The sequence below is a fragment of the Prosopis cineraria genome, unplaced genomic scaffold, assembly GCF_029017545.1.
Source record: "Prosopis cineraria cultivar Desert tree isolate PC_DT_omini unplaced genomic scaffold, ASM2901754v1 PC13, whole genome shotgun sequence".
Classification (NCBI taxonomy): domain Eukaryota; kingdom Viridiplantae; phylum Streptophyta; class Magnoliopsida; order Fabales; family Fabaceae; genus Prosopis; species Prosopis cineraria.
In genome coordinates this window covers 33,591,768-33,618,672 of record NW_026555344.1, presented here as the reverse complement: position 1 = coordinate 33,618,672, position 26,905 = coordinate 33,591,768, and the positions used below count along the sequence as shown (strand labels likewise).

At 30.4% G+C, this 26,905-nt stretch overlaps 3 protein-coding genes across 3 annotated transcripts; 2 read left to right on the top strand and 1 right to left on the bottom strand.

The window, feature by feature from the left end:
* Positions 1–414: 414 nt before the first annotated feature.
* LOC129291529 (linoleate 9S-lipoxygenase-like) lies at positions 415–9,002 on the bottom strand. The gene is made up of 9 exons (XM_054928931.1): positions 8,778–9,002; positions 7,708–7,994; positions 6,577–6,811; positions 5,385–5,732; positions 4,670–4,755; positions 3,686–3,775; positions 2,868–3,166; positions 1,629–1,892; positions 415–1,293 (listed from the first exon to the last, which is right to left on the bottom strand). The coding sequence occupies exons 1-9, from the start codon at positions 8,974–8,976 to the stop codon at positions 522–524; spliced, it is 2,580 nt and encodes an 859-aa protein (XP_054784906.1). The 5' UTR covers positions 8,977–9,002; the 3' UTR covers positions 415–521.
* A 2,008-nt stretch (positions 9,003–11,010) lies between these two features.
* Positions 11,011–11,796, top strand: LOC129290420 (uncharacterized). Its single transcript, XM_054927179.1, has one exon. The coding sequence runs from the start codon at positions 11,080–11,082 to the stop codon at positions 11,563–11,565; it is 486 nt and encodes a 161-aa protein (XP_054783154.1). The 5' UTR covers positions 11,011–11,079; the 3' UTR covers positions 11,566–11,796.
* Positions 11,797–21,093: 9,297 nt separating this feature from the next.
* On the top strand, positions 21,094–22,149 carry LOC129291871 (uncharacterized). Its single transcript, XM_054929424.1, has 3 exons — positions 21,094–21,253; positions 21,408–21,586; positions 21,677–22,149. The coding sequence occupies exons 1-3, from the start codon at positions 21,243–21,245 to the stop codon at positions 22,081–22,083; spliced, it is 597 nt and encodes a 198-aa protein (XP_054785399.1). The 5' UTR covers positions 21,094–21,242; the 3' UTR covers positions 22,084–22,149.
* Positions 22,150–26,905: the final 4,756 nt, after the last annotated feature.

Here is a 26,905-nt window from a genome sequence, read left to right as displayed (position 1 = left end):
TTGCTTTTTTTTTTTTAATGTTTTTATCTTATGAAAAGAATCGCTGAAATGGTGATTACTTTGATGAGTAAATAATTTATTTCTCCTGTGATAGACAGTAATGAATCACATTTTTTATTTCATTATCTATTTTGACGTCTTAGCTATTCTGCTTCCGCTATCACGTCCAATTCAGCTCTTTCTATGGCGACTATCAGATACTATAACAGGCAACTTCCCCTTTCCTCAACTTTCTTTTTGATGGCGTTTGAGAAAAAATCAAGCTTATCCTGCCACTTTGCTTGTGTGATTTGAACTTTCTGCGACAAATGGTTTTTGCTGGGTGTAAATTTTATGGAATTTTTTTGGGGTTTGGGGGGGGGGGGGTAGACAAATTAAAAGTACCATACCGGACAAGAGTCAGTCTAACTGTCCTTGGGTAACTTCTGTTGGGTATCTTGGACTTCCCAACTCCTGTTATTATTTTTTCTAGCCTTTAGTTAATGAGGAGCAATTATTTTTCTACATAAATTTACAAACAGTTAAATTGATATGCTGTTTGGTACGCCTCTTCCCGTGACTCCTTTTGATCCAGAACTTGTTGTATTAGGGTACAAGAGATTGTACGTCATTTTTGCAGGGCCATGTCTGTTCTTTAGCCTGGGGTCATTGTTTCTATTTAAGATCCTTGTCTGAATCTTCTTTAATTCTTCACTGAATTGTGCAAATCTCTTTCGAGCCTCATCATTGTCTATCCACTCGGGAGAGAGTTGGCAACCCAAGTACACTTCATCACAAGTGTGTCGTGAGAGGACTTCTACTAATGCTACAACCAAACTCATTTCAAATCTTCCTGGCAACATCTTGAGGAAAAAATCATCTGGGTCCTTAATAAAGTCAGCAAATTCATATGTTCCTTCGTCAGGAATAAATTGTCTGCATAGTGTTGGACGACCTGGTGGGTAACCACAGTATCCATATTGTCCATAGTTAAGCGAAGCATGCATAGCTGAAGCAATCCAAATGAGTGTTGTCAATGCTTCTACAAGGTTTGGGAGAGTAGTCATTTGTTTCCACCAAGTTTCATTGCGCTTATCGCCATGGCCAACATTTTGAATCTCTGACCACCAAGCCTGGAGTTCGACATCAGACTTGACTGCATCATCATCTTTGTAGAAGAACGAACAGAAGTCGTTGACCCATTGCTTGATAGCAACCCATATTTCAAGTCCATCAGTGGCATATGGATAATCCTCCAAAAGAAGTTGAATCCCCGCAGGGTTATTTACATCTGGGTCTTCTATGGCCAAACCCCTGAAAGACCACAATCAGAATCAAAGATGCCCAATGAAGCTTCAGCTTCAAACTCTGTAGTTGGAAGATTAAAGAGTAAACTAACAATTTACTGCCCGAATATTTAGAACCAGCTAGCTTTAGTCTTCAAGTTAGTTAGTGTATAAGTTAATCTCTAAAAATAATAAAGTTGAATATTAGTTCTTTTGTCATGTGGTAAAAAATGTTTGAAGGATTAGTTAATAACGAGCTTATTATATTGGATGATTAACTTGTATGGTGTAAAACTAAAATCACACTAGTCTAGCACTCATAGGTCAAACGTTGTAGTCCTTGCTACTGAAGGTGCAATGCACCTTTTGAGTAGATCAGCAGGAAGTCCTTGTTCATTGAATCTCCACTCTTTGTAGAGCTCAGATGATATTCGCATGGAGATTTCCCTGGAAAAAAATGTTTTCTCGAGAATTCCTTCTGCATTTATAAAGATACATCTTGCTAAAGCATTTATATGTATGGTGTCTTTGAAATGAGGATTCAAGATCCGATGGATTGGATGCATAACGCTAAGATGTCTTCTGGTGGCAATGATAAATGGTTCAACAACTGCATGGGTATGTAACCTGCAAAAAAAAGTTCATTGCAGAGAACTTAGTAGCAAAACAATCTCCATGCTTATTATTTATTGAAATAGAATACGGTGTGCGTGCAGAGATTATGAGAAAGTTAGAATTTATGGGAGTAGGGTGGTTATTTGCTGCTAAACAATTGCTCATTTCTCTACTTTTATTGGCTAGTTCTTAGTATTGCTCCTGAATTACTGAATATTTTCCATAGGTGGCATAGTTTAAAACTAGACACATTTCCGTGTGCATTGCATGAGTTTGAAGAATGAGTTTAGTTCGAGACTTCATAATATGGGATACCAAGTCTTACATTAAGTACTATGAGATATTCAATGAAGTATTTAAGTGAGATACTCAATGGAGTATTTATGTGGGTTGGTTCTCCCACCTCAATAACTAGCTTTAGGTTGGGTTGAGGTTGTTGAACTAACCTACTTAAATATCCCATTAAGCAACTCATGTTATTTAATGTGGGATTTGGTGGTATCTCACACTACCAAGTTTTCATCAATTGACCTTCCATGAAAAGGTGATGTCTTAGTGGCTACATTTCATGACACTTCACTCAATCTCTTACCAATTAAAACCCTCTATGAGTAGCTCTCTCTAAAACCACTAACAACTAGGTTCTAATACTAATTGATGGATATCTAAGTAAAATGAGGAACCCTAGCTCAAAAGTTGGCTATTGAGGTGAGAGAACCAACCCACTTAAATGCCCCATGGAGCATCTCATACTACTCAACATTGGAATTTAGTATCTCATACTATCAAGTCTCTATCAGAGTTACATTATTCATGGCGTGCAAATATTGCAACTTGCTATAAATTTTATATTTTATATTGGTAGAACCTGATTGGATTTCAATGGTTTGCCATTCAAATAACCTTTGTGAGGTGTGTGTGAGTGATGTTTAACAATATGTGAGACGTCAATGCATGTGATTACTCACAGAAGGATGTTGAACTCACCAATGGCTAATGAGTTGATGGTAAAGACTGTCATTAGCAGCAACATGTGCTTTAGCAAGCTGCCAAAGAGCAGTTTCCAGTCCTTCTTCTGCTGGAAGAAAGACTCTGTGCTTTTCATTTCCCAGAGGAGTTGGAGGCAGACTGAGCTCTATTATTAATGGCTTTAGCATCCCATCATTCCTCAAGAACAGCAATGTCCTTGATGCATAGGCACAGACTCCATTTGTGTTGATTCTGTCTAGGAATGGAAGGAGATAGTCATGATGGTCCAGTATGAGTATTCTCCTCTCTTGCAGTGCCTGACACAATCAATTAATTCATATATTATGTTAAACTACATAATAAAAGAATGAAACTGTTTGTGATTATATAAAAAAGAAATTAATCATTTAATCTTCATCGTTTTGACTCTATTATAATCCTATCCCAAAACTTTAACTACAATTCATTTCATATAGTTTTGATTTTGTTCTTATTTAAAAAAAAAAAGATATAGTTTTGACTCAGTTAAAATTTAGTTCAATGCAACTCAATTTTTATAATATTAGCTATTTAAAAAATTATTTCCTAAATTTCAAGAAATAACTTTAGTTTTTGTAATTTTATTATTTTTTATAAACATAGAGATAAACATTTTAAATAAGTAAAATTATAAAAATTGAATTATATTGAGGTAAAGTTTGAGGTTTGATTTTTGAATCAAAACTCTAAAAATTAAATGATTAATTATATATATATATATATATATATGACCATATAATATATTATCTTTTATAGCTGTAAATATTCTGAATTACGGAAAGAGTGCCTTTACTTACCTGCGGTAATGTCAATCCTTCAAGGTTGTGTTCTATGTGTGCGGCTTCTATTGAACTATTCACTCCATTTTTGCTTTGAGGTGGGAATCTCTGAAAAGTTATAATAAGTTGTTCTTTAAGTCATTAAATAAAATAAAAACATTAGGTTTCAATTAAAATGTATAACAATTGATATTGAAATCCTGAATTTGACAATAATGTTTAACTTAATATTTGATCTTGCAAAAAGTTTTCTAATTTTAAAGAATTAATAAAAATATCATATTTTTTGTTAATTTAATGATATTGAAATTATTTCGTCTATAAATCGGGTTTAGATCCTCTCATTATCCCCTCTCTCCTTTTCTTTTCCTCATCCCATCTACACATTTAAATAATGAAGTGAATGATTCAGATTTAATAATTTTTTCCTAACAAATTCAATTTAATTATTTTACAAAATAATTATCATATAAAAATAAATAAATTTAAACTGTTAAAATTTGATCTGCACAGTTCATAATTATATACCATATTAATTTCTTATAAAAAAAATTTTATTTATTAATTTTATTGCAATCGTGTAAGTTAAATTTTAACAGTTTAAAATTATTTACTTATTTTATTGAGAGGTATTTAATTTAACATTAAGAGAGTTAGAACAACTTATCTTGTAATCTCGTATTCAAGTCTTGGGATATGCAATTATATTAAAAAAAATGACAAACATTTTTAAGATATCCGTGAGTTATGACTGATAATAACGGTCACAATAGGGGTTTAGATTAGTGTGGGTATTCTTTATCTAATTTAAGGATGAAAATGAGATGTAGAAAATAAAAGAAAAGGAAGAGAGAGAGAGAGAGAGAGAGAGAGAGAGGCCGCGCAGGGGATCTGCTTCCTTATAAATCATACAACTATAGAATGGTAAATAATTTGGAAAAGAAATATACATATATATATATATATATAGAGAGAGAGAGAGAGAGAGAGAGAGAGATTTACCTCCAAGCATTGGATTCTCAATGGGTGAATTCCTGCAAGCATTTGTCTTGCAAATTCCATATCATCCATCCAAGCCCATTCATTTTCTTTTAAAAAAAATCTTATAAAAGCATTAGTTTATAGCCTAATAAAAATTCCTTGGTTCCATTCAATTATCAGAAAATATAAAAAATACTAAACCACAGGTCTTTTAGACTTTAATTTTAAAGAAAAAATTATATAAAAGTGCCCACATTTTGCAAATTTTATGTTAAATTTACAACAACTTTAAATTTAATTTACAAACTACAGGTGCCTTTCAATGTATGAGAATTTGCACTTGAACTAATTTTTTCATTTGAATTTGAATTTAATACAAATTAAAATTCATATTTGTTATATTTTTTCTATAATTTCAAATTCTTTCTAGCCCTTAATGATTTGACATTTCAACCACTTTAATTTTCTCATTTTTTTCATTCTTGATATCTATGTTTTTCTTATCTCTCCTCTCATAACTTATTCTCATTTTTTACCGATTAAATAATAAAAGTAAAATTGTCACTTCCAATTTTTTATTTCTGTTTTTAAATATTAACTCATCTCTTTTATATTTTTAAAATTTTTTATACTATCCAAACAGATGGTTTTTCTTTTAAATATATGAATTTAAAATTTAAAATTCAAATTCAAATTTATCAATACAAATGACTACCTAAATGATAAGTGAAATTACCAGATATGATTTGAGGAAGAGGATAACGCACAGTACTCTTGTGGGAAGCATGGTGAATGATAGCATTGGCGATCTCAGTAACAAGTGTATCCTTTATTTTGTCTTTGAAACTTCCTGCAACCTTGCAATCTCTATTGGGAGAGAAAAGGTTCAGAATCTCTTCGAATGAGTCAAAGGTATCATCAGAATCTGCTTCAAGCAGTGACTTTAATTCTGGAATCACGAAGTGCACAAAAGCTTGCAATGCATTTGATTGCAGCTCCTTTAGTTTCTTGGGGCTGCATCTCTCATCTGCTGGAACATAAATGCTCCAAAGTATTGATTCAGGTCTGCTCTCACTTGACAAGCCTATCATTTACATGTAGTTTTAGGTCTTAGAAGAATTATTATAGCAATACTACCAGTGTTTGGATTTGATGCATTTCATGGGGTTTTAATGAGAGAGAATGTCAGTAAAGTCTTAAAAGAGGAAATTAATAACATTTAAGTTCCTGACAAATTCTTTAAAAAAAATTAAATATAACTATTGATTCAGATAATTGCAAACAAGGATTTATAGCTATGATTTGAAAGTTATCTTAAATTTAAATGTCTTATTTACAATAAGTACTATTAAATTTGTAACTATTTGAATTAATATAAAAATAGTGTCAGTGTTTGGATTTGATGCATTTCATGGGTCTTTTAATCAAATCATGTAAGGAGGAATCTAGTTAAAAATTTTGATAGATTGATCTCGTTGATGTCATATCATTGATTTGTACTAACTCAAATGATATCGTTTTAAAATTTTGGTTCGAATGATAATTGGTGATGGATCAAATCAAAATTACATTCAAAATGGATTAAAAATCTAATAAAAGATAATAAGGAGAATGGCAATTAAATCTCAATAGAAATAATTAATAACAATCATGTTATTCCATTTTTTTTTGAAAAATAAATTGCAGATATTGATTTAAATAATTGCAAGTTCAAGAGTCTTAATTACAAATAAAACATTTAAATTATAAATAAAAATTTTAATTTGTAACTGTGATTCTTGTTTAAAACTGTCTGAATTAACATTAGGAAATGATTTTTTTTTTTTAAATTTTTGTGGGAGAGTTAACTGTTTATAATTTCCTATCATTCTCCTTAAAAAAAAAGTGTAGTTAAAATTAAGGAGGAGAGGAAACTGATAATGACATACTTAATGAAGCACGTTGTCGTCCTGTTCTGAGTCTGCGAGGATATGGTAACAACCTGGAACGACCCAACACAGGTCTGGGATTTTGAGGATCACCAAGATCATTGTACACTCCATAATCATATATTCTGTCCCATTCCTTTCTCTCTCCTGATTCTCCATAATTCCCTCTCATCCTTTCACTTTCTTCCTTCCTTAGCCCTATCAGTCCTCTTGGCGTTTCTCGTGGAATATAACACTGTCTTCCAAACCCCACACACACACATGATTGTTATGTACTTGTATTGAAAAAGATCTTCACAAATGCTTTTTTAATTATTTCTAAAGTTGAAATGGTACGCTGCACTGAAAATGAATTTATAATCTTAAACGCTTTTAAACTTTTAGTTTAGAAGTTAATTTTTTCTTTTAACCTTCAAATTACAGTGACTTCTCTTGAATTTAAGAGAATGTTATTAAATTCAAGGAAGCTTTATGTAAGTTTGTCTTTCATTTAGAATAGTGTGTAAATATCTTGAAAACTATGGAGAGAAAATCTGTATAGGTATGGCTAAGAAAAAAAAAAGTGTATTCCCTCTATATTAAATTAGAAGACACTTTTAGACAAAATTATATGTATTAATAAAATTCATTTAATATACTTTATAACTTTTCTTTTTCAAAATAAAAATATAAGTTTTCAAAAATAATTTTAATTGATTACTCTATTAAGGAAAGAATATTGAAGAGAGAGAATATATGAGAAGGATAATATTAAAAAATATCATTAACAAAATTTTATTGTTATTAAAGTATATTATATATTGGGATGATCAATTTTTCTTAAAAATGTTTTATAATTTGGAATGAAGGTAGCATGAATTTTGAAATAAGAGGGGCTTTATGTAATTTTCAAGAGAGGTGTGAGAGTCCACACATCTTCTATGAATCACTTTGTTAAAATCACACAAGCTTTTGTTTCATCTTCAAATTTTGCACAATAATCTTCCCTAAAAAGGAGTAAAACCACACATTGTTACCCTAGATTTCATTAAATGACGCATGTGTGTGTATGTGTGTAAATATATATATCTTGAATCACAAGAAGTTTTAATTAAAAATATAATTAAAATGATGATGAGGTCTGAAACTTACAGTGTTGGAGAAGAAAATCCGATGAGATTTGGTGATCTTGAAAGGGTAAATCCAAGAATTGCAATCGAAGTGAATGATGCCATTGGTTGGAGTTTCGATGGAGGTATGTTGAAGATAGAATCTGTTCTTCTTGTGTTGGTTTTTTATCAGAAAAGCCAATGGAGTCCCAAAGTTCAGGTCAACACGTATTCTGATTCTGTATGTTATTAGGGTTTCTTTGTGTTCATGTTTCTTCCTCTTTCCACCTTTAAGATGAGCCACATCACTCACCTTCCCTTTCCCTGTCTCTGTGCAATGCAATTCAAGTTTGAAACTATTAATTAATTAAAATTAATTAATATAGTAATTTCCTGCTTCTCCTAAATACATCAAGCCCATATCTCATATATATATATATATATATAATATGCGCGCTTAGGGTCTTAATGATATTAATAATAATTGAGAGAAAAAATATAAAAAAATTAAATAGATATTTTATTATAAAAATAAATTTATTAAGAATAATTATGCATAAGATTTTAGTTGATTAAATTGGTACAATTTTATTGACTGAATCATGGATAACATGACATACTAGGTATAGTAGGTCTGTATAAGAATTTCTCAATTGCTATGAGCGTGGGTGGGTGAATCAATAATGCATTAAAAATCGGATCGAATTGGTGGATTGAAGCAAAAGAAATTGACAAATCAGTCATTGATTTAATTTAAAAAATAGTACAGTCAACTTCCCCGATACCTCTTAGTTTGGAAATTTGTAGTTTAATTTTCTTTTCTTTACAGAAAATGATCTTTTCATCAAATATATAAATATATATGTATATTAAAACAAAACTTAGGTGTATTTGTTTATATCCATTACAACTAATCATCCAATCAAATATCAACACTTGGATTTTATCATGAATATAATTATAACCAGTTATATTTATGTAAAAGATAAAGTGAGGGGAAAAAAAATTAAAGCCCAAGTATTGAGATTTAACAAGAGAATTGGTTGAAATAATAGATATAATTAAGCAAATGAAACTAATTAGTCTATGAAGCCAAAGAAGGAAGGAACTTACTCGGGTCAATTTCAGTGCCACTGCATATCTGAACCGAAACTGATTTCCCTTCTGGTGCTGATTGGCCTTCGTACTGAACCACTATGAAAGTTCCCTTGAGAATGCTTGTTTTCTGATCATCACGACCTGAAACATCATTGCGTTTTCGAGACCAAAGACTTTTCAAAGGAGGCACTCTAGTTCTGCCAGAAACTTCCATTATTTGGGAACATTCAAAATCATCAATATTCAGTTATATTGGTCTCTATGTGTATATATATATATATATATCAGACATGCATAGTAGCTGATGAGCTCGAGCCTTTTAATTTGCTGCATCAAGTCTTGTTTTGTTTGCTTTGCATCTGATGCCTTACTTATTGCCTTGAGGTTTTGATATTCTCTCTAAGTAATATTGCAATATTCTTACCCTTAGTCATATTCCAAAGAGGAGTGATATCCATTTGCAGAAGGTGGAACTACTAAATAAAGAAAAGAATTAGAAAGATTCGATCTTTGTCAAGTTCTTGTCTTTTCAACCAATCTCCATGAGTTGAGCTCATCCAATCATTTGATAACTACTTATTAACCTTTAACACTTAACACAATAATCAGGCTTGATCGGGTTTTATAGCAATACTATCAAGTCAAATTTGAGAATTGTTGAGCTAAATTGAAGGTAGCTCTTTCAACTTGATTTTTTTCATCCACAAAATTTAAATTTCGATTTTACGTATGGGAAATCAATGGAATTCCATCCACTTGATCCAATTAGCATTTATCAAACAATATCATTGTAAATACACACAAGAACCTCACAAAAGGAGAGACTTTTTATAGTAGTATGTTCTAAATGTTGGACTCCCTCCTATAAGGAATTAAGGATAGGGAATTAGGGCTGTACAGATGACTCAGTGGTCTGGTAACCTTGATCTTGGCCAAGCAAGGCTTTGGGCCGAACACTGGGCCCAACCCAAAAATATTTATATATTTTATTTTTTTTTCAATTTAATTATTTTATAATGTTATTTCACTTAATTTTTTATGTGTTATATTGTTTTTTATGTTCATCATGCATATTTTTTGTAATTTTAATTTTTATAATATTTTTAAATATTTAAAATTGATTTTTTTCTTACTTCATGTCAAGTAAAAATAATGAATAATTATTAATTATATACAATTTAAAAATTATTACTTTAAATTCTGACATTATTTTTTTAAAAAAACCATTTTATTTAATTAATTTATAATTTATTTCACTTAATTTTTTTATGTGTTATATTATTTTTTTTACGCTCATCATGCATATTTTTTGTAATTTTAATTTTTTTAATATTTTTAAATATTTAAAATTGATTTTTTACTTCATATCAAGTAAAAATAATGAATAATTATTAATTTATACCATTTAAAAAATTATTACTCAAATTATAATATTTTTATGAAAATCCATTTTAAATAATTATTATTATATTTTTGTTAGTTAATAATTTATTTTCATATTTTTAAAATATTTTAAAAATAAATTTAAAGCATGGAACCAAAACCCAACCCAAATTTTTAGGCAACTCAATGCCTAAATATGTATAACACATAGGGATGGGCATCGGGGTAGGGTGGAGGCCAAGCTAACTTGGTCCATGTGCACCTTCAACAGGATTTTAAATAGTTATATGAAGGTTCCACCTTTGACAATTTCTATAATTATTCAATTAAATAAATAATTATTTAACCCCCTTTTCTCAACTAATTTCTTTTTTCATTCCATTGTATTATTACCTTTGAACCAAAAATGCCAAGTAACATCAATTTCCTTATGGATTATGATATCATACATTATTAGTTTTCTTATTTATAAAATAGTTTAATTTAATTATAAAAAATTAATACTCTCATCTTATCAACATTTTTTAAAAATCTTATTTGATTCAAAATATAAGGCATTAAATAAATTTTATATATTTTATTTAATTATACTCTTACTTTATTATACTCTATTCAAGTAATGTTTTGAATAAGTCAAATGTTATATTTATTTTATTTAAAAGTTTAATTAAAAAGATGTAAAAAAATTTTAAAAATTAATATTTTAATTAATTTTTTAATAAATATAAATGAGTTAAAAATGATTGATATTATGGTGATAGAAAAGTAGAAAATTTTACAAATATTGGATTTATTCAAATATTTTTTTTATTATTACCACTGTTGCTGGAATTGAACAGTACGTCTTGGGGGGGTGTTCGCACGTGCGTGGGATTGTGGTGTTGCCACTTTCAATTTCGTCCCAGAGTCCACAACGCTTCCCAGTCTCGCATCAATGGCCGTGGCGAATCTCCAGAGGCTCTCCTCTCAAATCCATCGTCTCCCTTCTCTCTCCTTCTTTTCCAAATCCCTCATTTCCAGATCTTCTGCTTCGTCTTCCTCCTCCTCATCTTCCAACAAGGTCGCCGACCGCATCGTCAGGCTCTTCGCCATCGATCCCTACGGCCAGAAGCGCGAGGTCGTCGGCCTCGCCGGCCAGACCCTCCTCAAGGCCTTGGCCAACACTGGCCTCATCGATCCCGAGTCTCACCGCCTTGAAGAGATCGACGCCTGTTCCGCCGAGTGCGAGGTCAACATCGCTCAAGAGTGGTTGCAGAAGCTCCCTCCCCGATCCTACGATGAGGAGTATGTGCTCAAACGGAACGCTAGGTCTAGGGTTTTGAACAAGCATTCCCGCCTTGGATGCCAGGTGGTGCTCACTCCGGAGCTTCAAGGTATGGTCGTTGCAGTCCCTGAGCCAAAACCCTGGGATATTCCCTAGGATTTTTCTGAAATTAGGCTTGTTGGGTTTTTTTCTTTTCTTTTCTCGGATTCAATAATGTCTATCCAATTTGGTGAAATTAGAAAGACAGAAACTTGTTGAGTTCAATGGTTGTTTTGTGGAATGTAGCCCCTTTAATTTATTATGTGGGCATGTTGGAATTTGTGTTTAATATATTGGACTTCAATTCGAGCAATAGGCCTGATATGAATAACTATTGCATTGTCGTTAGCCTTGGTTTCCTTGTGAGAACAATCATGTATCTCCTATGAAAATTTGCAAAACTACTTGTCGCTGTGGGAGGGATTGTTTCTTTCTTTGTGAATTGGTTTGAACTCTTGGAATCAGTTATGTGGTAACTTCTTTTTACTAGTAGTAGTTTGTTAATAAGGCTATTTGTGGGATTAAGGTAACATGTCAAATTTAAAGTTGTCTGCTTAATCTCAAAAACAGAGTTGGAACATTGTGAAAAAATTCATGAATGAAGCAAAAATTTAGCAATCAAACCTACTTTATTCCAACATTTGTTTGATTATTTTCATTAAAATTTCGATGGAAGATATTACATGATGCTTAACTGATACTTAAACAAATCAAAGAGATTTAAAAAAAAATGTAGAGAGATGTCGATTGATACAAGTTTGGACTGTAGGTGGGCAAATGGGTTTGAGGGAAAATCTTTATCTCTAAATATAACATAGATAGAATGGCCGCGATTAGGAGTTTGCTCATATTTCTTTTTTCTCAGGCAATTGCAGTAAGCTTGTGGATCTTTAGCTCATATAACAAAACAAGGTGAATGATGAATTGGTTAATTTCATTAGAACTTGTTTGCTCCAGTAAAGCTACTTTTGCGGTGGACTACTATGCTGTTTTCCAGTTGAAAAATCTTGGCATAGAATCATATCTTATATCATTCACTAATTCTGTTGACATATATGAAGCTTTATGTGAAGCTTATCCCTTGATAGTTCATAAGTAGGCGTGGAAAGTCCTCTTCTTGTCTATACACCTACCAACAACAGCAGCTGACCTATGTTACGGCAAAATAGGCAGAAGCTAGCTAAGTACCAAGACCCAGAAAACTCCAGAAAGTAATAAAATTCAAACTTATTCCTGAAGAGTAATTTTCTCGCCTACTTTTGAGCCTATTGGTTGCAGAAATTCCAGAAGATGCTGAAAATCATCGTCATATCTTGGCTGCCTTGCCAATCAGGCTACAAGCTTGATCATCCAAAGTGCCAAAAGAAGAGTTTGGCTTAAAAACCCCCTTTCCCAGATTCATGTCAGAGGCAATCCACAGTTCTTTCTCCCTCGGATCACCTATGGCTTGGCATCTTACGAAGGATAGCGATGCCAATGAAACCTTCGAGCTAATTTCTCATTCCAGCTCTTGAAGTTAGCATATGCAATCCAACGCAACCTTTTGCGATAATTGGCTTGCTAGGCGCTAAAATACTTAACTGCATTCACCTCCTTGGCACTGGGATTGGTGGGTGATGAGGAATGTTATTTGATTGGATCTTCATTGTTAGGTGTTGTAATAGTCTCCATCAAGGACTTTTTTCAATTGTTGTTTGAATGGGCATGGTCAGATAAACAACAAAATCAGCAGTTAAAGAAGCTCAAGGATTGTCTCCGAACCACTTGCTAGCTCCAAGAAGTTTAGACCAACTGGTGTTTCCTTTTTCTCATCACATCCCCATACCTTGGGGAACCTTCCTCTTTCTTCCACACTTAGATTGATTGCCTATGCAGTCTACTCGAGGCGGATAGAAACATTGGGCATTTTCTCAATTTGGGTGGTGGGCATTTCTCGCGATTTCTTGGATGTCACCCTTGACGTTATTGACGACCCAACCTCGACAAGCATAAAATTCAATCCACAACTAATTAATAGCCTGCAATCTGTGAGAACCTAAAAAATATCGTTTGGGCCAGAGGACAGGGTCTCGTTGACTATGTTTTGTAGAAAGGTGAAATCAATCTGCAGCTTCATTGATGCCTGCAACTGTGAAATCAAGGCAATGAGCCAATCTGCCAATGACTGAAGATTTGCTGCACAGTGCACATGATAGCTGGAACCCCAGGTTGATCGGACCAGATGCACTGATAGGACAGCGATTCCTCACTGCCACCCCTGCTCTCAGACGATTTGCAATGTTGGTCTAGCTGTTGGAAACGCTCATCTTCATCCTCACCCCCTCATTAGAGGTATCTTTAACCTAGAAAAAGGCATCCTGTTTAGACTTAGAGATGGAATATATTTCGTTTCACTGTGACAGTATAATTGCTATATTGTTTGTTTTTAGATTCCAGGTAGCTTCTTGCCAACTATTCTCCTGAATTCCTCTATTGCCATTTCGGCTCCTCTTCTCCTTTTACCTCTCACACACATTGAACATCAATATCTTAGGTACGTCTAATGCAAAGAGATCGAACCATAATCAAGGGGTCCTTCGGTAACTGTCAGACATATGGTCACTAACCATGATTCCAAGGTGTTTCGAGCTGTGTTCCGAGATCTGATTGCAGAAATATGCTCAGAAGTTGGAACTTATTATGCCTTTCTATGGAGATTACTGAGGAAGAACCTTCACCTTCCCATAAACCCATCTTCAGGTCAACAGAGCGTTGAATGATGATAAGTCTGATTCTTTGCTTATATTTTTCCAACTGCAAAGCGTCAGAGCTATCAACTATTGCTTTAGTGGGATTGGCCTAACCGGGTGAAGTACCAATTCATCACCCAACCTACTTTTATTTGAGTAGAAACTGGAACTTTTCATTAAATGAAAAACAAAGTAGTAGAAAGAACTACAACAACAGCGGGTTACTCTCCATCATCTTCCTCCTCTTGTAACATGGAGAAGTCTCTCTCTGTTTTTTTTTTTTTATAACAAGGGCCACAAGGGGGAAAAAAACAAGCAAAAGACAACTAAACAATAGCAATGTCCTGCACAGGAACAAAAACTAAATCAGGGGGAGGGAGGAACATAGTATGAAGTCCAACAACACATAATGAGAAGCCTTTTCTTACTTTAAGTTCAAAATATAGATTGAGTAGGTGTTATATATATATATATATATATAATTACACTTTTATTTTATTGGGTAATTAATAAAGTATTTTGAATAAGTGAAAATTTTATTTATTATATTCAAAGACACGATTGAAAAGATGCAAAAAAATTTTAAAAATTTAAATTTAATTAATTTTTTAAAAATATAAATTATTTATTAATAATTTATATTGTGGTTTGATGAAATATTTTGTATTGGAGGTTTTTTTTTTTTTTAGAGCAAAAAATTTTTCTGCTAGAGATTTGTTATTGGTGTTCCTTTGTCAACTTGTTCCCGAATTGTTGTAGCTCCCTCCCGAAAGATGTCAGACTCATTTGTTGCTCCACCTACCTTGCCATACTTTTGTCGACCAAGAAATTACAGTGATGTATGACTTTTATTGTATTTACTTATATTTTTCAATTAACAAGTGACATGTTTTCGAAAAGTGATAATAATAATAGAGGCATCGATAATGAAAATATAGAGAAAATAACACGGTTGAAATTGTTAAAATTTCAAATAATTAAAATTTAAAAAAATTAACAATATAAAAAATTATAATAAAACAACGATATGTGATATTAGAACAAAATGTTATCATGTTGAGTCTAATTCAATAAACGTTTACATACTAGTATTTGATTGGTTGGTACAATGAAATAGAAGTAATAAAAAAAGAAGTATACAATTGATTTGTGAATGAAAAGCATGTTTTGTATTTTACTATTTTTATAAGTTCAAATAATAAAATGACAATTTTTGTTGATTAATAGTAATATAAATATTATATATTTTTATGTACACCCTCGTTGTGCATAATAGAAAGTCTCTCTCTAGAAGCATTATCAAACTGAATAAAAAGTTAAAAAAAAATAAAAAAGTATAATTGTTAGTTCCTATATTTTTTAATGTATTTTAATAACTTTTCATCTCATATTTTCTTGGTTAAAAGAATAAATTAACCTCTAAAATATAAGTCTAAGGATATTTAGGACCTTAAACTTATAGTTGATACAATGTTTTTATTTAACCTTTGAAAATGATGTAATTTAATTTTTATCACTAACAAAAGTTAACTTTGATCTTTAGTTAGTTAAAAAAAAACTTTAAAAATTACATAAAAAGACTAAAAAATTACAATAAAATATTCAAAAATTACATATAGAAACCCAAAAAATTATAGAAAAGACCAAAAAGAATTTATTGGTTTTTTTTTTAACTTTTGAGGTTGTTTTGTATCATTTTTAATTAGCTAAATATTAAAGTTAACTTTTATTAATAATAAGAGTTATATTGTATCGTTTTTAAAAGTTGAAGAGAGAATATTATATAAACAATAAATTTAGAATTTCAAAAGATTTTAAATTTATAATTTAAAGACTAAATTACTCGCTTACCCTATTTTCTTCTACCTTAACTCAATTTTACTGTTACTTGTACATTTAAAGTGCGCTTTTCCCCACACACGTATTAGGCTTTAGCTGTTGAGTTAAAAGAAATAGGCACCCCCTCTGCTGCTCTACTGTCCCACCGTGGAGGGATAGTAAATTTAGATAATCCATAATTAAGATAATTTATTTTTATATTTATTTAATAAATTCACTTGATCACCAAGATTTAATATGATAGCTTAAATTTAATATTAAAATTTTTTATAATTTTTATGAATTAACTATTGAGATATACTTTGAACAGTGTAGAATTAATATTAAAATTATACTAAATTTGGACAATTCATATAAAATTTGAACTGTGTAGATTGATGATTAAATTTAACAAAATTTTATAATCTTTATTTTAATAAATATAAAATTTAAATTAAAATAAATTTAGATGGTCCAATTTATCTATGGAAGCAGTGAAGGGGCAGAGGAGGGAGGGATGAGAGGATAGAAGCTGAGTCCTGAGAGAGGAATGAGGGAGAAAAGTTTACACATGTTTTTTAAATGAACATATTTGAAAAGTATAAAATTAAAGTTATGCGTCTGTATATTTACTGGTTCATATTCTTCCTCCTCTCTAGGTTCCATCAAGTAATATTGATACAGCCCGTGTACATCAACCTTGAGGAGTTATGCCCATATTGGTCCTAGATTTTACTAGTGATAGATTGAAACTGAGAAGGGAGCATTGGTGAAACCATGTAATAGAGATTCTCAATGCTTGAATACGAGATGGCCCTCAGTCGACATTAGTCCCTATCTATTGAGCTAGATGCAGCTTTAGCTATATAGGAGGTCCTTCAGCCTTATTATAAATAGTGGACATTTGTTTTTTTTTATTCCTTTAGTATTTGATTTGTATAAATTGTCTTTTGTAACACGATTCGTATAAATAAATAAAAAATTCTTTTTCTTTTGTTGTATGTCCTGAGATCATTCTAGGCCTTGGGGTCTTTTATTTCTTTGTTCTTTAGGCTTTGTTATAGTGACGACCAATATTTTTTTAATTAGACTTGTATCTTTTTCACATTTTAACAAAAATTAAAAACATTTATTCTATCACGCTTTGTGTATCTTTTACATTCAAATAAACTGTGGTAAGAAAGTTTGACACTCTTTTATTATCAATTAAAACTTAATATTTAACACGCCTGGTATTTATTGTTTACATGATGAACAAAAGTAATTTCATGTCTATATACAACATTGCTGGGTGGCAATTGTATAATGGGATTAACTCAAAATGTAGCTAAGAAAACAGAACCAAAAGCTATGTTGTTAGATCATGAATTTAAAAGTCTAAATTTCTCTTTGTCATTTTATTTATTTCTTTATTTGATGTAATTAAGAAAGTCAAACCTTTATCTTTTTTCTTCTTTTTGAATCCACATTTTTATTTTAAACAACTAGCTAAATCTTCTTTATATTTTTCTATTACGGTCTTTGTAATTCCCCCTTCAATCTCATCTTTATTTTTTTTAATAAACAAATCAATAACATTTAGGAAAACAAAATTTCAAGGCTATAATATCACAAGAAGAATCAAAAGAAAAAGGAGTACAAAAATCAATCTCATCTCTATGATTTTGCGTTTCTCATGCTTGCTAAGCTCATTATTCAATACTTTTATTATTCCTGTCAAATGCACTTGAGGTCACTATCCTTGACGATGGGCCTCCTGATTATTGTTGTAAGTATTTTTGTCACACCAAATAAGTAAATAAAGAAATATTCTATTATTCATTTTTATGTTATATTCAACTACTAATATGTAAAAATATATATTTCTATATACTTTTAAAACATATTTATATGGTTTAATGGTCATATATTTAGCGCATATATAAAATTTTTCATCATTTTATTTAAAAAATTGATTGATTAAACCAAATTGGAAGTTTTCAGAATATCTTAAAAAAAAAAAACTGATTAACTTGTAATCAAAACCTTTTGTTTTTAATATTTCCAATGCAATTTTTCTTTCATCCCCAATGTTTACATAGATTGGCTTATATAGCTGTGTTGCTGTCTTTTAAAACATGCTTTGATAACATGTTACTTACTTACACTGACACTTGTTTCAATCCATTTCATAAGTCTCTTCTACTAACACTTGTCTCACATCTTTGATGTCAAATGTAATTATTTTGGAATCTACATAATGTTATAAACTTATAGCTAAGTTTAACATTGTTCTCATTTAAAAATTATAATAAAAAAGGGTCAAAATTTTTTGTTGGGCTGTTATCAACGAACTGGAAAAAAATTCCAAGTGGTTTAATATACAACTTTATAGTTTAATTTTGTTTGGATGTTTATTTCTAACCTAACTTGTAGTCATGAATTACTTTGTTTCAATTTTGTCCTTTTACAATTTTTGATAATTAGAGAATAAACACTTATAGGAGGGGAGAGAGGGAATATTTTTAAAAATGATAACATTTAACTAGGATAAATTGAGAGATTGATTTTTTTTAGACAACTTTAATAACTTAACTACCTCTTAGTTGGTTTTGGTGAATTAAAACTTAAAAGTGACTTATAAATATATACTCTTTTCAAATCACAATATAAAGTATTAGTAACTACTTCATGGTTCTTAAAAAAAAATATTAGGTGAAACCTTTTAATCTCTTACAAAAATTTCATTTCTTTGCAATTATACTCTCATTAAATAATGACATTTGAAATTTTAACACATCATTTTTTTTTCAAGAAGAGTAATAGATTAGGGGCATAGTAAAAAATTGTAAAAATTACCTAATTGCCTATATTTATTACCAAACAAGATGTTTAGAGGATGTTTTATACTGTAGTCTGGAAGGAGTAGGATAAGAGGGAGTATGTATCAGTCCCCCCACTTTATATGTGCTAGTTGCCCTTGTTGATAATATTACTTTCTAGTAGTGCATCCATATATGTCTCAATATGTGATGGCCCACAACTTAAATTTTATTTTATTTCAACACCTAATATCTTGAAAAACTTAGACTATTATTACCTATTACCCAAACTAATCCATATATACCTTCATTGTGTGGGACTGTATTTTACCGAAAGCGGCATCACATATATCTCAAGAATGCATTCAATATTTTCATTTAACATAGTTGTGTATCTTAGGACTTGAATCTAAGACCCCAAGACATATTAGGTCAACTTCCGTGAAAGCACGATTAGTCAAACCAAATGTCTCCCAATTGGATTCAAAAAATTCTAAATTGTGATATTTTAATTCAAGTCCATAAATTCAAACAAAAAATATTGAACTCACTAGATCCGAGCATTGGTAAAAAAAAATTGTTTAAAAAGTGTTTATTTTATGATAAAACAAGCTAAAGAAATTAAAGTTACCCTATGATAGATTTTTATTTTTAAGAAAAAAGGAAAATTTTCTTTTTGGGTAATTTTTTGAATGAATGGATAAAAATTCTTATCTTCTTAAAAATTTTGATATATATATATATATATATATTTATGTAATTTTGATCTCTTTCACTCAAAAGTACATAGTTTTTTAGAGTGATATTCTATTTTTTTAATTAAGTAATTGTACATCTTCTAGATTTTGAGTAGAAAATGGATAGGATTAATTTAGAGGATATGTCATCAAATCTAGAAAAAAGATAAAATTATCAATTTAGTTTGCTCAACATAATCTTAGCCATAGATCAAGATGCATCATTTTATTTTTACTTATATATATATATATATATATATATATATAAGTGAGAAGTGGCGAAAGACTTGAAGTTCTCGTGCTTTGCATATTTGATGAGTTGTAAAATTGAAAAAAAAAAAAAAACACAAGTCATTATAATAGAAAGCATATAACTTTTGTCCAAACGTCGATAAGTTGGATTGGTGGAACCAAGAATCAATTTGAGGTTCAGTCCATACACCAAAAAAAAAATGCTTAGTTTGAGAATTGGGGAAATAGATGGGTAAACTATGGAGCAGGTTTTTTCAGATCAAGCCCGACGATCCAACTAGAAATTGCTTGAAAAAAATTAAGGTCAAATTTAATTATATAATCTTTTTAAGAGGATATAGAATATTTTAAGTTCGGCTCGAATTCAGCCCGACTTAAATAAGCCTAACATGAAATTTTCAACTCTATATACATACATATTTAATAATTTTGGCTAAGTTCGATTGGTCAGCCCAAACTTAGCCAAAAAAAAAGGTAACATTAGGCTTGATTATGTAGGCTTTTTAAAAAAGGTAGAATATTTTAAGCTCAACCTGAATAAGCTAACCCATCTGAATTACGACTCTAATAAACTATGGTCTGATCATTAAATCATAAAACAGTACTTAGACTAATGCAATGATCGATCAAATTTAATTCCCTTAACAGAGTGTTGATTTAAGGCATATACGACTAGCCTACGCTATGGACAACCCCAGCCATGCATCACGATCAACTGTATAATGTCAATCACCAGCTTTTGCTAGTAGCTACCATTAGCGGACATTGATCACCATCATAGTCCATAGACCACCACCATTAACCATTGCTAACTTTAAAATTATTTTCAAATTAACATAATTTAACATATTTTTCTTTGTTTTTTTATTTTGAAAAATAACTTTTAAAAAGTGGTCAAAAATAATTTTAAAAATAAAAATGCCCAATCAATGTAAGTTATTTCCCAACGCATAATAGTTACTGAGTGCAAATATATCAGTTATCAAAAATAAAAAATGTCAAACAAGTCTCTAGAGATCCTAAATCATAATGATCAGATTTCGTGGTATTAATTGTTATTTACATAATATTTGGTGCTATTTTCTTGTCATTCTCCCGTAAATATATTTTCTGGTAAGAGAATTCAAATTTACACTCAACTTATTAAAATAAAGAATTTACACTCTCGTCCACTTCCGTTGTTAATTAAAAAAACAAAACGTTAAAAAAATAGGAAAAAAGCGACAAGCCGAGAAGAAAATAAAACACAAGAAGGCCCACCTGTTTTCTATTATCTCATTATCGTCCTCTTGTTTTCTCTAGACTTTCCTTACAGACTTTGCATACTTTAAAACTCTCCGAAAAGCAATATACTCAGGAAAGCTTCTCCTTCCTTTCCAAGAAAAAGCAGACCAAAACCACTCTTAGCAATTCAAGAATAAAATCAAATAAAATTCATTCCTCACACAGATTCCTCCATGGAAGAAGAGTATCTCTCTCTCTCTCTCTCTCTCTCTCTCTCTCTCTCCCTCCCTCCCTCCCTCCCTCCCTCCCTGTCGTGTAATCTCTGCATTTTTTCAGTGTCATCTTCAAGTTCATATATTACTTGTCTGATTTGTTGGTGTGTCCTTTTGGTATCTCAGATCGGAGCAATATCCAAAGGAGTATGATTATAATCGACAAGACAACGCGAGGACGGTCCCACCTTCGTCTTCTTCTTCGTCGACGGCGAACATTCAGGTTACGGCTCTCGACGGCATCGTCAACGTCAACTCGCTCTTCACCATCGCCGTCTTCGTCGGCCTCTCTCTCACCACTCCAGGTGATGATCAGACAGCCAAATTCCTCAGCTCAACGACCTTTGATTGATTAACATAATTATTAACAGAAGCTTATTCATACATATCTATAGGTCAGCGAAGCCTGGAGAACCGATCGTCGTGCGACGCCGGAACCGACGTGGCGAAGAAGCTTCTGGTGTTCGAGGTGGTATCGTTCAGCTTCTTCCTGTTCTCATCGCTGGTGGCTCAGGGGCTGAAGCTTGCGATCAACCTGTTGAATAGCAAGGACGTGGACGAGGCGTTCAGATCGCATCTGAATGTGAAGGTTTTGAGGCTCGGAATGTTGGGCTCCGCCGTGGGCTCCGTCATGGGGTGCTTGTTCTTGATGCTGTCGATGATCAATGTGATTCAGATCAGATTGGGATTGCTGTCTTGTGGAAGCAAATCGGCGATTCATTCGGTTATTGCTCTCGTCGTGCTTGTTTCTTCTGCTCTTTTGACGTATATTTCAACTGCTGTATATGCTTTCACTCATTAATTCATGAACTCAGTTGCAACATAGAAATAATAAAAATAAAAAAAAAACAAGTGATTGTTGTCTTAATTTTAATTTCCGTTCATTTGATCTAATCTTAGAAGCGGCGTTGGTAGCATATAAAATATTTTCTAACTAATTTCTGGGCAATTTTTCTTAAAAAAAAACAAATACTTAATATATTATCAATCAATCTGAATTGTCCCAAATATTTTTCGGCATCTGGTGTCAAATATCTGAATTGGAGTTGTTCATCCCAAATAGATAATTGAAAAAAAAAAAAAAATTCTCTTTCAGCGTATCTTTTTCCATGATAAAATTTGAAATCAAAATGGTCTTCCTTGAATATCTAGTCTTAAAAAAAAAGGGGGTGCTAAATGCTGCGTGTTTGACGCATATCCTCACGTTTAATTATTTCACCTAAATTAAGAAGAGGTAGTTTATTTATTAATTTTATTTTTATTTAAATAACAAAATTTTAAAATTTACATCACATTATTTTTTATAATTAATGAGTCTAAATAAAAGTAATATTAAAAAAATATAATTGATATCTTATTTTTATATTATTGATTATAAAATCATTCCCGTTCTATAATAAAGAAAGGAGAGAGTATTCTTTAATAAAAAAATTAAAATAAAAAAATGCAAATAATTTTATAGGTTGATAATTAGGAGTAGTAATTTTGTGTGTTTTTTTTTAAGGAATATGCTAAAAGAAGCTTGATTGATTTCACTTGTTTGGTACACATGCTATGTGAAGCCACTTTCGAATATTATTTAATTAAACACCGAGTCTCGTATGTTTTTGTGTGTGGTAGCGTCCAAGTTAGGTTTATTTATTATTATTATTTTTTTGGCCTGAGTCCAAGGTATGTTTAATTTATCTTATCAAATAGATTTTTTTTATTTCTTTTTCTTGCTTTCTTGTTCGTCTTGTTTTAATTTTTCTTGCTTTCTTTTTCAATTCATGTGCTTTAATTGCCGTGTGTTAGGAGGTGATTTAGGTGAATTATTATTTAGGCTATGGGCAATTGCGAGGAACATGTGGTGTTAGATTAGGCCATATTTTATTGGTGTTAATTTGTCCAAATTTGATGTCATTTGCTTAATTAATTTATTCGTATTAAGTCATTACTGTGGTGGCAAACCGGCATTCGATGAAATACCTATCTGAATTTGCAAAGTCTCCTTTTCTTAGGCAAGCTTCTAGAGGAATTATGACTTTAGTCTATATAGTACAGCCAACACGCCAACCCTATGTATTTTGTTTGTACGACATTTTATCTCATACAAGAGGTGTGTGTGTGTGTGTATACACATGTTTTTACATACAAAGTTTAGGTGTGCAAGGCCTTAGAATCTCACCAGGACCAGAGTATATCACTATATTCAATGAGTATTTACAGATATATTTATTTATCACCCATTAACAAGATTCTTATATTGATAATAAGATTTGATTTTTCAATCTTATAAGTTATAGATCAAATTTATATCAATTGAAAGTATATAAGAGGAATTGAATTCAAAGAGCTATGAGCCATATTTGACACAGATTCATTGGGCCCAATAAACATTACATTTGGATCCAGAACTAAACACGAGCCTGGTTGGCCCAAGTTGACTCCTACCCATAGACATGCAGTCAGCAACAACTTACCCGTAGGGGTTCACCCAAAAAAAAAAAAAAAAAAAAAGAAGAAAAGAACAAACGCGTAGGGCCCAGACATCACATGTACGAGAGAGACGCAAAAAAGCTGACCCGAGTTGGCTCTTACTAAAAGGGTTACGATCACTTGTAAATGTAAAAAATATTTTTGAGAAAGCTAACCCAAATTTTACACCATAATACTTGTATGTTACATAATCAGATAGTCATATAAAAAAATTATAAGTAAAATACTTAGACCACCTTTTTTTTTTCTCCTCCAATTAGAAAAACTTTTTTTATATACTACTAGAAAAATGTAAATTAACAAAAAAATTTAGCAAGGGATCGTTCATTTTTCTCTAAAATATCAAATTAATGAGAAAATTAGTGAGAGATGTTGATTTTATAGCTTGATTTAAAATTAGTGAAAAAAATAATGAAAGATTGTCAATTCCTCTTTAAAATAAAAGATTTAGTGATGAAAATAACAAGGGATTACCAATTCCTATATAAAAGAAGACAATTAGCGAAGAAAATAATGAAGGACTATCAATCCCTCTTCAAAATAAAACAATTAGCAAGAAAAATAGTGAGAGACTGATAATCTCTCTCTAAAATAAGATAATTAGTAAGGAATTTTATTTCTAGCTAATTACTGCAAAAAAAATTTAACTTTTGACAATGGCTTTTAATTTTATATTGAATTATTTTTATTTAAAAATTAACTAAAATATTCATAATAAAATTATTTAATATTTTATTTATTTTAAGTTAATTTTCATTAATAAAATAATATTTTATTAAAAATATAATATAAAGAATAATTTAAATAAAATATAAATATTTTTAACATATTAATAACTGAAAATAAAATTTAATATGTATATATGTGTGTATTTTTATAATATATTATTTTATATATTTATGTAGTTAAATAATATATATTTAATTTCTAATATAATGGCTATAAGTGCCTTTCAATTTAACTGACAAAGAAAAAGAGTATAAGGTTTAAAAAGTATAAGGTTAAGGATTTAAATATTGGTTTTGGCATAAATATAATGAATACATGATATGGTAAGAAGTAAGCGGCATGACACAAGGTGGATAATGACATGTCATGAGTTATCGTGCATGTAGCGAGTGATAGGGCATGAGATGATAAGTGACATGGTGATTAACAAGGTATAAGATTGTTGGTGACATGTCAAAAGTTGATGCACACATAACAAGTAATGTGGTATCATTATTTTTAAATATAAACATATTTAGCGAGGGATTAATGATGGACTAATTTCTTGCTAAAGTTATCAAATTTTGAATAGTATTAGCAAGGGATTAGCAAAAAATTCAATCCCTAACTAATTTTAGCGAGGGATTAAATCCTTCACTAAATCCCTTTTTAATTAGCGAGGGAAATATGATTCTTCACCCCTTTTTTAGTTACGAAATTAGCAAGAGACAAAATTTCTTATTAAAATATAATTTAACTAGAGAAAATGACATTTAGCGAGAGATTTTTTTCTCTTTTTTAAATTCTATTTTTTTAGTAGTGATATTTTAAAAACACATAATTTAATCTAGCTTGTCAATACATTAGGAATATTTTTCAAAATATTTAAAACAATTATTAATTTGAATTTAAATTAAATAATGTCTCCTTTACCAATCAATTCCTCACCATAATAAAACCCTAATTCATCTAACCTTAATGGCTTTGGCTTATGTAGGTTTGTGCTACATAACATTTTGTTTTAGAGATGGTTTGCGTAGGTTTTTAAAATAAAAGAGAGTCCTTTGTAAATAAATTAAAATAATATAGAAAGAAGGTTAGTGGATTTTACTCAACAACTAAACTTGACATATTAATAAAATTAGTTAAAAATAATTGATACTCTTAATTATGTTCAAAAAAAAATATAGGAAAAATTAATTTATAAGTCCATTAAGTTTTCTTCAATTTTAAATTAGGTCCCTATAATTTATTTTATTTTAATTAAGCCTTTATAGTTTGATTGATTAAATACATATGTTAGAAGAAAAAAAATTAATTATACATTTTGAAAATTAATTTATAGAATGATGCTTGTAGGGCCTAGATCGCTACCATTTGTACAACACCAACTTGGTAATTCTTAACCATTCTTCAACTAATTAATTTTTATTTGGCTAAAAAAATAATAATTAATTTTTAAATCCAACCAAAGGAAATACAATAATTTATTTATTTATCTAGATATTGTACTCCAATATTATTATCATTATGAAAATTGAAAAATGAAAGCGGGATGATTTGTGTATTGGAGACTTATTATAGGGTTAAAAGTTATTTTTGTATCTCAACTTTGTGTAAAAAGTCATTAGCAGGGGCATATCCTCATTGGAGAAAGAGGGGGCAATTGTCCTTGTGAAATTTGCTAAAATTATACTTATTTTTTTGTTTAAATTACACTTATCCCCTCTTTAAAATTGCAATTGCCTTCCATAAAAAATTAATTGCCCCACATTTTCTTTAAAACTATCAAGCATACATATTTAAAAATATTGTTTACCTTTTTATTTATAATAAAAAAAATTATGATGTAAATGAAATTAAGATATATTTTTAAACTTTTCATATAATTTATCTATATATGACTTTAATTATTACTTAAAATTATATTTTTTTAAAATATTAATATTTATATTTGGTATAAAATATTTCCCCCATTACTAAATTTTTCTAAATCCAGCACTGGACTCACTAAGGATTTTAAATTTAACTATGGATTAATTCTATTCATTAACATTAAAGATTCTTTTCTTTATCACTCTGATATTAAAACCACTTAATATCCATCAGTCATCAGTGGGTCTAACTATTGTTTTAATATTTTTTGGGTTAAAAGTAATTTTCATCCTTTAACTTTTAGTCAAAAGGTTAATGGACACCTTAACTCAAATATTTTATATTAAAACAATATAAAAAAAAAATATAATGTGAGACCTACTAATAGTCAACTAATGGTGAGAAAACAACTAGGTGATAAGGGAGGGAATCGTTAAAATTAAATGATAAAGTTAATTTATAGTTGAGTTTGGATTTCTAATGATCTTTTAAGGAAAGTTGAGGAGTAAAAATAACCCTTAATTATTTATTATAAATGGTGATATGATTGAATAATCTCTCTC

Coding starts and splice junctions, on each gene's coding strand:
- LOC129291529 (XM_054928931.1), bottom strand. CDS start 8,976: ATGGAAGTTTCTGGCAGAACTAGAGTGCCTCCTTTGAAAAGTCTTTGG. Junction 6,812..7,707: donor GGATTTTCTTCTCCAACACT/GTAAGTTTCAGA, acceptor TTTGGAAGACAG/TGTTATATTCCACGAGAAAC. Junction 4,756..5,384: donor TCTTCCTCAAATCATATCTG/GTAATTTCACTT, acceptor TTTTTTTAAAAG/AAAATGAATGGGCTTGGATG.
- LOC129290420 (XM_054927179.1), top strand. CDS start 11,080: ATGGCCGTGGCGAATCTCCAGAGGCTCTCCTCTCAAATCCATCGTCTC.
- LOC129291871 (XM_054929424.1), top strand. Junction 21,587..21,676: donor CCTCTCTCTCACCACTCCAG/GTGATGATCAGA, acceptor ACATATCTATAG/GTCAGCGAAGCCTGGAGAAC.